This window comes from Myotis daubentonii, chromosome X (assembly GCF_963259705.1).
Source record: "Myotis daubentonii chromosome X, mMyoDau2.1, whole genome shotgun sequence".
NCBI classification, from domain to species: Eukaryota; Metazoa; Chordata; class Mammalia; order Chiroptera; family Vespertilionidae; genus Myotis; species Myotis daubentonii.
In genome coordinates, this window is record NC_081861.1 from 107,710,729 (window position 1) to 107,723,960 (window position 13,232).

The 13,232-nt window shown below is 39.6% G+C and overlaps 1 protein-coding gene across 1 annotated transcript in view; it reads left to right on the forward strand.

The window, feature by feature from the left end:
• The first annotated feature begins 4,301 nt into the window (after positions 1-4,301).
• Positions 4,302-13,232, forward strand: part of LOC132224038 (uncharacterized) — a 75,334-nt gene continuing 66,403 nt past the window's right edge. Inside the window, exons 1-3 of the mRNA XM_059679117.1 lie at positions 4,302-4,450; positions 6,320-6,425; positions 12,692-12,883. Of these exons, the coding sequence (XP_059535100.1) occupies positions 4,375-4,450; positions 6,320-6,425; positions 12,692-12,883 (374 nt within the window). The 5' untranslated portion in view covers positions 4,302-4,374. The remainder of the gene's footprint in view (positions 4,451-6,319; positions 6,426-12,691; positions 12,884-13,232) is intronic.

Sequence of the window (13,232 nt, forward strand, 5' to 3'; positions counted from 1 at the left end):
CCTGCTAGCCTGCTCACCCCCAACTGCCCTCGCCCCCGCTGCCGGCCTGCTTGCCCCCAAATGCCCCCCCCCCGCCAGCCTGATCACCCCAAACTGCCCCCCCTGCTGGCCTGCTCGCCCCTACCTTCCATCCCCACTGGCCTGCTCATCCCTAACTGTCCCCCTGCTGGCCTGCTCACTCCAAACTGCCCCCCTGCTGTCCTGATCACCTCCAACTGACCCCCACTGATGGCCTGCTTGCCTCCAACTGTCCCCCTGCTGGTCTGCTTACCCCCAACGGCCCCACCCCCACCAGCCTGATCACCCACAACTGCCCTCCCCTCTTGGCCTCTAACCGCCTCTACCTCGGCCCCGCCACCATGGCTTTGTCCAGAAGAACATCTGGAAGGTCTCCTGGAAGGTCTCCCAGTCTAATTAGCATATTACTCTTTTATTAGTATAGATATATTTGTCTGTAAATATGATTATGATTGCAGATATGAGTGGGACCAGGTAAAATTTTATAGAATGGGCCTTTTATTACAGATGGTTTGTCATGTATGCATTTTTTTCTAAAGAAGTAAAAATTACTTTAAAAAATGGTTCAGGAAGACTTTGAGAAATTTACAGTATCTGCTTTTCTTCCAAGAAAGTTGTCACTTTTATGCCAGAGTAGGAATTATTTGTATGCTTTGTATGTCGGCATTGGGCCACTGTGACTGGGGGGCACTTAGCTTGACTTGAGAGTAATTATCTTGCTCACTGGCTGGGAGGGAGGGTGTGTGGCAGAGGAGATAAATACTGGGTTCTGGATTATTCATAGATTGCTGACTTTCTGGATTGATTGTGCAAGCCCCTCCTTTTATTGATGTCCACCTTCTGTTGACAGACATCTACCCTGGGAGAGAAATGAGATGAAACTCTTTCTTGTCATTGTAAAAAGCATTTGAATTCCTAAGGTGTGATAAGGCCACCCAGCCATCCACAGTCAAGGTACACATTTTCATGGAGGATGTTCCCACTCTTGAATAAATTAAAACAATTTTTTTCTTTTAATTTAAACTTTCTTCTATAACTGTTTTCTTGTTACTTAAAAGCTAGTTTTTTTGAAACTGCTTCCAAAGCTTTTCAAGCTGTATATGTCCTTGGAATGAATTTATAAATAAGAATTGAGCCCAGCGGGTGTGGCTTAGTGGTTTAGCATCGACCTATGAACCAGGAAGTCACAGTTTGACTCCAGATCAGGCCACATGCCCAGGTTTTGGCCTGATCCCCAGTACGGGGTGTGTAGGAGGCAGCTGATCAATGATTCTCTCTCATCATTGATGTTTCTATCTCTCTCCCTCTTCCTTCCTCTCTGAATCAGTAAGAATATATTTTAAAGAGAGAGAGAGAAAGAGAGAGAAGAGTGTATATGTTTGTAAATAAGAAAACATGTATTTGATGCTCTTAGAAAGTCTTATTTTCTTTCATTAAAACTTGTGCAGTATAGGGAACTCCATAGATTCTCTCAATTTGAAGAAAGTTAGAGGGAAAGGTACTAATTTAGAGTTCCTTGGGAAAATGTATTACTTATATATTTTTTTGTTTATTTTTTTAAATCAAAAACTGAAATATTTTCTATTCAGAAAATATATTTGGATCTAAATATCTTCTATAATTTTAATCCTAAAATATCAATTTAAATATTTTAAAAATGTTTGGGATGTTTTTTTTAAAAAAAATAAGTTAGGTTACTGGAGCTCTACATGTTACTGGATCACCTGGGGTAATTTTCTGATTGGAAAATTAAGAATTATAGTCAGAGGGGAGGACATGAGAATTTTAAAAGAACATATTCAATTTACTTTAGAAGCCAAACCTCTCTTATCATGTGACTTGTTTTGTATGTCTGTTAAACTATATTATCACATAAGCATTGCTGCTATTGGCACAAACAGTGACAGTTGATTCGGATCATTTGAATGTCCACTGTCTGTTTTAATTTCTATGTTCGTTTTGACTCTGTCATATCCTCAATCTTCAGTGGAAGTCATGAGAACCTATTATTTTTGCCTGCTTCCTCCTTTACGTTGGAAATATTCTTTTTTACCCAGAGGGACCTTAACTTTGATGTAAGGGATTGTTTCCATTGCCAACTTTTTTCTTCCTTGCCAAGTAAGAGAGTTGTTGTGAACTCTTCAGTGATGCCTTCCAAGATGTGGTTAGGAAAAGTCATTTCATCCCCAACCTTTGCATGTCAGGTGCTGGGGTGCCTGGGTGCCGCCTGGCCTGCGCCCCGGCTCTCCCGCCCTCCGATTTCCATGGCGATCATGAGGCTGCAGGCCAGCCAGCAACCCTGGCCCCCAGGGGTCCGGAGTTTCCACCTGGCCTGCGCCCCAGCTCTCCCTCCTTCCAATCGCCATGGCAATCACAGGGCCGCAGGCCAGCCAGCAACCCCAGCCCCTGGGGGTCCTGGGTTGCCGCCTGGCCTGGCCCCGGCTCTCCTGCTCTCCGATCGCCATGGCGATCACGGGCTGCAGGCCAGCCGGCAACCCCAGCCCCCGGGGGTCCGGGTTGCCGCCTGGCCTGTTGCCCGGCTTTCCAATGGTGATCACTGGCTGGGGGGTGGGGAAAGGCGGCCTTTTCCCGGCCCCCAGCTCTTGCGTGCCACCTGGGTTGCCGATCACCATTCTTCCGTCTTTTCCCTTTCGCCTCCCATCATTGCACTTATGCAAATTAACCATCATCTTTGTTGGCAGTTACCGCCATCTTTCTTGGCAGTTAATTTGCATATCGCCCTGATTAGCCAATGAAAAGCGTAGCAGAGGTACAGTTAATTACCCTTTTTGTATTTTATTAGATAGGATACTAGGGACCTGGTGGATGAAATTCGTGCACTAGGGGGGGAGTTCCCTCAGCCCAACGAGCACCCTCTGTCACGTTCCAGGACTCCAGCCACTCCGGGCCTTGGTGTGGGCCTACAGGCTCGGGGTGGCCTGGCTCCCGAGGATGCCTGTCCCAGGGACACAGGCCTTTTGGCGCCAGTGTGTGCACAAGCGGCTGCAGAGCGAGAACCTCCGCCGGTGCCCATGCACACACTCAGCAGGGCGGGAGCTTCCCCTGGCTTCTGCGCACACTACCCCACCCCCACCTCCCCAGTGTCCGCGCTCTGCTCGGACCCCAGCTCGTTGGCACCTGTGCGTGCACACCAGCTGGGCAGGAGCTTTCCTGGTGTCCTAGTGTGCCACCCTGCCCCCAGTTCCCTGACACCCTCTTGTGCACAAGCAGCCATAGGGCAAGAACTTTCCCAGCATCGGGCCTAAACCAGCAGTCGGACATCCCTCTCACAATCTGGGACCACCGGCTCCTAACTGCTCAACTTCCTGCCTGCCTGACTGCCACTAACTGCCCCTCCCGCTGGCCTGGTCACCCCCAACTGGCCCCCCTACTAGCCTGGTTGCCCCCAACTGCCCCTCCCGTGGGCCTGGTCACTCCCAACTGGTCCCCCTTCCAGCCTAGTTGGCCCTCACTGACACCCCTCTGCCAGCCTGGTTGCCCCTCACTAACACCCCTGCCAGCCTGGTTGCCCCATGCAGCCTGCTGTTCAGTTGTTTTGTTGCCCCTCACTGCCCCCCCTGCCGGCCTGGTCACCCCACGCAGCCTGCTTGTTCAGTTGTTTGGTCATCCCTCACTAACCTCCCTGCACTGGTTTCCCCACACAGCCTGCTTGTTCAGTTGTTTGGTCATCCCTCACTAACCTCCCTGCACTGGTTTCCCCACACAGCCTGCTTGTTCAGTTGTTTGGTCATCCCTCACTAACCCCCCTACCAGCCTGGTAACCCCACACGGCCTGTTCGGTTGTCCGTTTGGTTGTTTCAGTTGTGACGGTTGCTTAGGCTTTTATATAGATAGATAGATAGCCAAGATTTGGAAGCAGCTCAAGGTTCCAGCAGAAGATGAGAGGATAAAAATCTGGTACATTTACTCAATGGAATACTACCTGGCTATAAAAAAGAAGGAAATCTTACCCTTTGAGACAGCATGGAGATCTCTGATTTTGAACTGGATTGAAAACTGCACTCATGGCATAGCATAAGGTGTGGGTTTTTGGAAAATTATGAAACCTAATACAATGACTAACAAATAGATCTTATAAAAACAAATAGCTGGGTCTAAACTTAAGCAGTATACAAGTTATATATGGTCTATATATAGGAACTGTAGATTTGAGGAAGAAAATCTACAATCAAGTGCACAATCAAAAAGTTAACCAGTAATTTGTATAGGCTGGAAAGAAAAAGTTCAAAATCCACGGTCACTTATCTCCAATATAAACCACCTATAATCTGTTGGATGATTACTTCTCATAATTGCACTTGTTAGGACTGCCTGTGTTTCTGTCTTGCTTCCACTATGATGGATTACAAGTTCATATGGACTCAAATTCTGTTCATCTACTGCTGTTTTCTGACTGTACATTGTGCACAACGTAAGAAAATTTTAAATTGTTTTATTTCTACAGGGTGAATATATAAGTAATTAGATTTTAATTAGAGAGGGAATCAAGGCCATGGGGAGGTAGCCTAAGGGACTAGACAGTAATCCAAGCAAAGGCTTTTTTGCTAAACATTTATAAACCTGAAAGTATCTTATTTTTTAAAAGTGTTTATTTTTATGTGATAAATAATTGTTTTCTCTTGAAGCTATCATGTCTGTCTCTGATCTCTGAGATAAATATAAAAACTTCTATGAGCTACCAGCTAAAAGTTTTATTTGTGTCAATATTAGTGATTGTTTTAGACTATATTTAAAAGCACTTTGTTTTTTATAACATATAGAGGTTGTATTTATCAGAAAATTTTCACTTTACAATATGTTCAAATCACATGTCTACTAATATGAAGCATAGCCTAAAATATTTGCCAAGCCAAGAAGTACAATTCTTTTTCTAAACACTGCCTATTGAAAACAGATGTGATTTAAATTTCTCCAAGCAGCACTATTAGATCCACTAATTATGGTGAAGGATTTTTGTGAGGTTGGGTAGTCAGTGGACCATTTTCCTCAACTAAAGTTGTTTCCATATTCAAAGGATAGAGTTATTGAAATTGTTTTAAAGTACTGCATTGTGTTTTCACTTAAAAATGCTATTATGTTTTCTAATACAACCCTTTGACTTTTTTCCTCAAATATGTGTATGTAGCAAAATCAGTGTGTCATGTTTTACGTTAGGAAATACATGTTCTCCAAAGTGCAGTTTTCCTTTGGATTCTATAGACCTTTTCCCTTCTTTCCAGCCACCTCCAACTCCAAACATATACTCAGAGGCTTGGGATTCAGGCAATGTTAAATCTCACTCTATTGAATCTCTTCTCTGTGTTTAAGCTGGCAGAGGGTCAAAATATTTCTCCCTTACTTGAATTTATAGTTTCTGTGCATGTTAATAGGTCCTGTAACTCCTAATAAATTTTTCTACTCACTAATTTTCCAACTCTAGAAAACATTTGCTTAGTCCACAATGCTGGGAGGGATACTTCAGCCATATCATTAGCAGAATGATTTCCAGGATATCCTTATAAATATCAAAATGTCATTAATAGTTGAGGCTGAGGTCCCTACTATCCCCAGTCGCCTACTAGTAAGGTGACTAATTTGTGTCAACTGGAGCATTTTGAGAGTAGAGAAGTATTAATAATTAATCTAGGAAAACAGGCATAAACTAGAACTGTCCTAGCAAACTAGGGTTATGTTGACTCTGTCTTTGGATAGATAATTTTATCTTCCCTTAGCCCAGTGGTCGGCAAACTCATTAGTCAACAGAGCCAAATATCAACAGTACAACGACTGAAATTTCTTTTGAGAGCCAAATTTTTTAAACTTAAACTATATAGATAGGTACATTGTTATTAACTTAATTAGGGTACTCCTAAGGCTTAGGAAGAGCCACACTCAAGGGCCCAAAGAGCTGCATGTGGCTCGCGAGCTGCAGTTTACCGACCACTGCCTTAGCCAAAGATGATATGCACATTTTGTCCAAAAGAACTTTATTTCAAATGTTAGATGTCCTTTTGGCTATAATACTGTATATTGACTGTTTTTAAAGCCATGCTGTGAAATCTATCAGTTCAAATAATAAGTGAGATCATGTCTGTTGTTCATCTTGATTTTTTTGATACTGGTACTTGGAAGTATGATATTTGAACATTCTCAAAGTACCACATAGCTATGTTCTTTTTCATAGTTTAAAACTCTTTAACAAAAATAGTTTTATAACATGCAAAACTTTTCACATGTGTATTAGCCAACTTCGAAACATTTGTTCTGTATTTGCTGAGAGATGTTTGAATGTTATTTACAGCCAATTGTACATCTGTGACTGACTTTGATGATTGTCCAGGGAATATAACAGATTTCTGTCCGAAGAATATTGTTTGTGCATGCAAAGATGGAGAACCTTTTTGCAAGTAAGTGGTTATACATGCTGTAAAAGCAGAGTGAGCACAATATATCGTGAGTAATAATTCAGTTTGTATTTGTTTTCTATAAACCACAGATGCAATATTTGTTTTAAAATAATATTTTAATCAGAAATGGCTCCTACACATTTAACACAGTTGTTGTTGAGTACCTAAAATATTTTTATCTACTGTTTTATAAACAATATATATAACTTAAGAGATTAACTGAGAGAATATATATTAACTTTAAGGGATTGGCACTATTTAAAACTGCTTTTGTCAGACTTTTTACAGATAAATTATACATTTGTAACTAAATTGTTTTACTGTTCTGAAGAAGAAAAATCAAGGTATGTCTCATGTTATGCAATGACAATAATCCTAACTTGTTAGGTAGCAATAAAATTTTGTAATTCAAGAAATAATTAAAATGCATTATGACTGACCTCTTCACTTCCAGGTTTACTTTTTTTTTTTAACAAGAGTGTATTTTTGAGTCATAGATAATTTTTTTAAAGCTAGGTAAATTTTCTACTTTGTTCCAACCATAAAAGTTAGAGTAGTTAGGTCAAAAATTGGAAGAGTGACTAAGAAAAAAGGTAATATAAGAGTGTGTATATGAAAGGTTTTCCAGGGTCCATGCCTCTTGAACTGCATTTTGGAAACTGATAGTAAGAAAATCACATTTAGGCAAAGGGACCAATATGGGCAAAGACAATGAGGTTTGAGAGAATTTTGTGTTTGTGAAAATGCAAACAGTTTTCACATCATGACATACTGAATGACAGCATTTTCAGTTCCTCAAGTGCATTACTTCCTCTCTCACGTTTGGCCGTTCATATGCTATAACTTCTCTGTTACTCTTCCTTCCCCTTTCCTCCTCTCACCATAGCTCAACTTCTCTTGATACATTCCTACTTAACCTTCAAGACTAAGCTCCATCATACTGCTAAGATAGCACTTAACCCATTCTATTGCAACTTCTTTGAGTGTAGGGTATATGTTTTATTTTTTAGAGTGCTACAAAAAACATAATTTAGTCTTATTTATCTTCAGTACCTAGCACAATGCCTGTCATATAGAAAGTATTCTGCAATGATTTGCTGAATGAATCTTTCAATGGGAGTGGTTGATCAATAGTGCAAAATATTGGAAGAATATTGAAGACGATGAAAAGTGATAAAAAGCCATTAGATTTAGCATTTAGGGGTTGTTGGTGATAACCTTTGAGAATATTATTCCAATATTGGAAGCAGCTAATCAACATTGTTTTATCTTTCTAATCCTTATTATAATTATTTGTCTCATTTGTTTTACAAATCTTTACAAGTGTTAATTGTCCTGTCACATTAACATTATGCATGTTTTGAAAATTTTCTCCACCAAGTTGATTCAAACAAGTTACTTCAACTTATTTTACTGATGGGTTTCAGTGTGGAGCATAATTGACCTGTACATTATATATAGTACATTCTTTGAATGTCTATCTGATTGCAAGGGACCATTTTTATTACTAAATATATATAGCACCACACCACAGGGTTTGGGTCAGTTATTTTGACATTGTGAATTAGGTACTAACGAGTCAGAATTAAACATATGAAACAAAATTATATAATAATAGTTTTAAAATTATTTAATAAATTTAATGGCTTTGCTGAAACTAAGGACACATATACCACCACCACCCACATCCCTACAGGCAAATATCTCTCTCTCACACACATGTTTCAAATGTTTCATTCATATAAAAAATGAAAAAATCATAAGCCAAATTTAAAATGTTCAAAGAGAGACAACTTAATAAAATTGGCCAAACTAAGAGCACATGTCTGATATATAATTTTTAAAATTATATAAAATTATATAAAATTTACAAGGGTTCAATTAAAAATATCTTAATTCTAAATGATATAATAGAAAATATATAATAGTGCAGTTATAAGCACTTATCTGAAAATAAAAATTTAAAGAAGTGAATTTAAAGAAGGGATTAGCCAAAGAAAATACATGCACAACCCATGGACACAGACAACAGTATGGTGATGGCCAGAGAGAAGTGGGGGGCAAGAGCTGGGTAGAGGGGGCAAAAGGGGGGGAAATAGGGACATCCTATATAATAATAATAAAAGGCTAATATGCATATTGACTGAACGGCAGAATGACTTGTTGCTATGATGCACACTGGCCACCAGGGGGCAGATGCTCAATGCAGGAGCTGCCCCCTGATGGTCAGTGCACTTCCGTATGGGGAGTGCCACTCAGCCAGAAGCTGGCTCATGGCTGGCCTGCACAGTGGTGGTGGCAGGAGCCTCTCCCACCTCCGTGGCAGCACTAAGAATGTCCAACTAATGGTTTAGACCCGATCCCTTGGGGGCCTAAGCCTTTAGTCCAGGGGTGGGCAAACTTTTTGACTCGAGGGCCACAATGGGTTCTTAAACTGGACCGGAGGGCCAGAACAAAAGCATGGATGGAGTGTTTGTGTGAACTAATATAAATTCAAAGTAAACATCATTACATAAAAGGGTACGGTCTTTTTTTTCAATAGTTTTATTCATTTCAAACGGGCCGGATCCGGCCCGCGGGCTGTAGTTTGCCCACGGCTGCTTTAGTCAGACATCCCTCGAGGGCTCCCTGGCTGCCAGAAGGATGTCTGACTGCAAGCTTAGGCCTGGTCCCCCGGGGAGTGGGACTAAGTCAACAGGTGGACATCCCCCAAGGTGTCCTGGACTGTGAATGGGCGCAGGCCGGGCTGAGGGACCACCCCTGAGTGCACAAATTTTTGTGCACTGGGCCTCTAGTTGAGGTATAATTAGTATACAAAAATTGCACACACTTAATGTATACATCTTGATAAGTTTGGACATATGCATACACCAGTGACAGAATCACCACAGCCAAGGCACTAAACATATCCATTACGTGTGTTTGTTTGTGGTACCTTTTCTTTCTTTTCTTCTTTTTTATTTCTTCCCCTTTTTTAAAGATAAGAACACTTAACATGAGGTCTATTTCCTTAACATATTTTAAAGTATAAAATTCTGTATTATTAACTGTAGGTACTAGGTTGTACAACTGATCTCTAGAACTTATTCATCATGCTTAACAGAAATGTTATAGCATTGAAAAATGATTCCTTATTTCCTCCTGCCCCCTCCCCAGCCTCTAACAACCTACATTCTATTGTTTCTTCTAGAAATCTATTTTTATTTGGAAAAGTTGATGTACCTCCTAATCAATGTTCACATTTCTCACATACTTACTAGTTATTGAGGAAAAATATATAGATTACATTCCAAATGTATTCATATTTAAAGGTTTTATTTCCCATTGATGATAGAAAGAAAAACATTTATATACTTCCCCTCCCCCAGGAATGCTAGGAGAATTAAATAAGATAAAATATTTAAAATTCATCACATAGTAACTGGCTGAGAGGTACACTAAAAAGTTAATTCTTTTCTTCTCCCTAACCTCTATGATGTTAAGCCCAATAGTCTGTTCTCAACTTTCATCTTAGTTTACACATCAGGAGCATTTAACAGAGTTGATCACTATTCCTTCTTTGAATTTTCTTTTTTTAAATTTTATTTTATTGCTTACAGTCTTACAAAGGGTATTACATATGTGTCCCTTCCCCCCCCCCCCCGCCCTTGACAATCCCTTCTTTGAATTTTCACTTGACTTCCAGGATATCCCTCTCTCCTGTTTTTACTTCTTCCGTCTGCCTCACTGTCCACTTTTCAATTACCTTTGCTAGTCTCTTCTCTGGTACCCCACTTACTTAATTTTGGACTTAATTTTGGAGTGTCATAAGGCTTAGTTCCTCATCTCCATTATCTCTTCTCCCTCCATTCTTTGTTCACCTATCTTTGCTCCCTCCAATTTTTGTTCACTGATTCCCTTGGTGATCTCATCCAGTCTCATGTCTTTAAATACCATTCTAACTGGGAAAATTTATAACTCCTGACTCAGAAATATAACTGCCTACTCAACATCTCCACTTTGATATCTAATACCTATTTCAAAATCAGCAAGTACAAGACTGAACTATGCAACTTCCATCACCACCACTCCAAACAGGTTCTTTCTATAGTCTTTCCCATCTCAGTTGATGACAACTCCATCCTTTCATTTCTTTAGGCCAAAAATTTGAAAGTCATCATCAATCCTCTTTTTTCTTGCACACTCTAATTCTTGTCCATCAGGAAATACTGTTGGTTTTGCCTTAAAAATAGAAAAGTATAAATCAGCCTTTTTTTTTTTTCTTACCTCACCATCACTGTTATCATTCTGGTTTAAGCTATTCTATTTACCTCTTGCCTATATTACTGAACAGCTTTGTGACCTTTCTCCCTGCTTCTACCTTTGTCCCCATACAATCTGTTTTCGATGCAGTAGAAAAGAGTGTGATCCTTTCAAAACAACCTAAATCATATCACTCTTCTCCAAAACCTGTAATTGTTTCTCATTTTATTCACTCTAAAAATCAAAGGTATTTTGTGATCTGTCTCCTTCCTTCTCAGCCTTATCTTCTACCACATTCGCTTAACTCACTGTGCTCCAGCAGCACTAATTCCCTTTGGTTCGTCAACATGCAGGCACACACCCTCTTGTTTTAGTCTTTTGTACTTGCTGTTTCTGCTGGTTGGAATGCTCTCTTCTCCCCAAATATGCTATTATCTAACTCACTCACCTCCTCAGAGTTCCTTCATATATTACTTCTCAATGAGACCTGCTCTTTGCTACCCCATTATATCACTGCAACCTGTCCTACTATCTGTGTCCCCCATCGCCAATCCCCTTATCCTGCTCCTTTTCTTTTTTTCCTTAGCACTTGTCACCTTTAAACATCCTAGATAATTTAGTAATGATACCTATTTTTGTTGTCTGTCTTTCTCTGCTACAATTTAAGCTGCTTTAGGACATGGATCTTTGTTCACTGGTCTATCTCAAATGCCTGAAACAGTAATTGGCACATAGTAGGTACCCACTAAATATTATCGAATAAATGAATGAATGTTATTGCTTAATAAACAATTCATTTGTGATTCATTTCTAATCTAAACAAGAAATATATTCTTGTGAAAGGCTTTCCCCCCAAGAACAAATCCATGAGGATTGATAAAATTTTTTAAAATATTTTTGACCTCCTTAAATGAATGAAATTGTGTTACATTTTAGAAACCATTTCTTACTGAGTAGATTACTACCTATTTGAAGCTGGTATATTTATTTTCTTATAGATTCCTAGACTATCAGAGCTATAAAATATTATGATAATTGTCTAATCAATCCCTTCATGTCATTCATGACAGTACTCCTTAATATATTGGAATGATACAAACCAAGAGAAACTTATTTAGGATCTGACATTTGCTGTAATTGGGTAATCCATTACCAATTCTATGGAAGACAATGAAGCAATCTCTAAAGATACTACAAGAACTAACTTCACCATTAGCCACTCCCATGGAGGATGATGAGAAGTCATATTATTCCTCTCCACAAACCCATAGACATGTCTATGTGGGTGTATGCCATGCCAGTTCAGTCTTTTCACCAGAGAACTACATTCAGGTTATTTGGCAGAGTATCAGGGCTTTATAAAAACACTAGACATTTCTATGAGTCATTTATTTGTATAAAATAGAGGAGGAAAATATGGAGTCATGGGAATGATGGGGGTAGATATTGCTGGCAGACAATCTAGTCTCACCTTCTCATGTTACTTCTTGTATTTGCTGTAGAGTGGTAGAGGCAGTTTGCTAACCATCATTCATTGCTATAAGAGTGGGTGGGGGAAAATCATAACCTACAGTTATATAACTGGTAGATTAGGCTGATTCAAATTTTTTTCATAACACTCACAGAACTACAGAACTAAAGTAGCTAAAGTAAAGTGAGGTATGAGTAGTAGGCAAAATGTGAATAGTTTTAAAAGCAGTCTTGAGACAGCCATTTTTGGTGAGGCTTTTTCTTTTCATTTCTAGCTACATGCTACATCTTCATTAGCTAATGGCTGGGAAAGCCTGACAGTCATGCTTCATTAGCTAATGGCTGGGAAAGCCTGACAGTCATGCTTACTAAATGTGTCCAAACCTGTAGGTTTTAGAGTGTTTGCTCAAGTGGAAAATGGGACAACATAAATTTCTTAAGGTCCTTAAAGGGAAACCTCATGGTTTAGTAAAAAATGAAAGGTTTGATTCCTTCAGGGGAGACATTATTTTTCTGATTTGTGAGCTTTTTCTATTTCTATTATCCCTATCTAGATGTCCAAATTTCAGAGGTCGGTGGGGAAATTATTGGTATATGGGGGCCAAATGTGACCAACTCTGGAATACTCTGGACCTGATTTTAGTTGCAACATTGCCTGGAATAGGACTGGCTTTCATAGTTGGTGTAACAATCCAGACTGTCCACTACTGTAAAAAGAAGTCAAAGAAGAATATAGATGATGAACGGTAAGAAATTTCTAAATACCTCCTAGAATGATGGGAAATCTCTTGTGAGATCAGCAAGTGAATCAAGAAATAATGGATATTATTTATCATGCATACTCCTGCCATATTCTTTTTCATATTTGAAACATTTAATTATGTTCAAACAAAAAGGTCCAGGTAACCAAATCCATTTTGGTCAGAATATGAATACATAAAAAACTGATAAAACCCAAGTGTAATTAACTAAAGAATTGTCCTGCTACAGTGTCTTCCTTCTATTTGTGTACCACACATACTATCCTAGCGGAGGGTGGGGTTGCTGTACCTCCTATTCATTGCAACCTCCAGCAACAATGTCAGAGAAATGCAA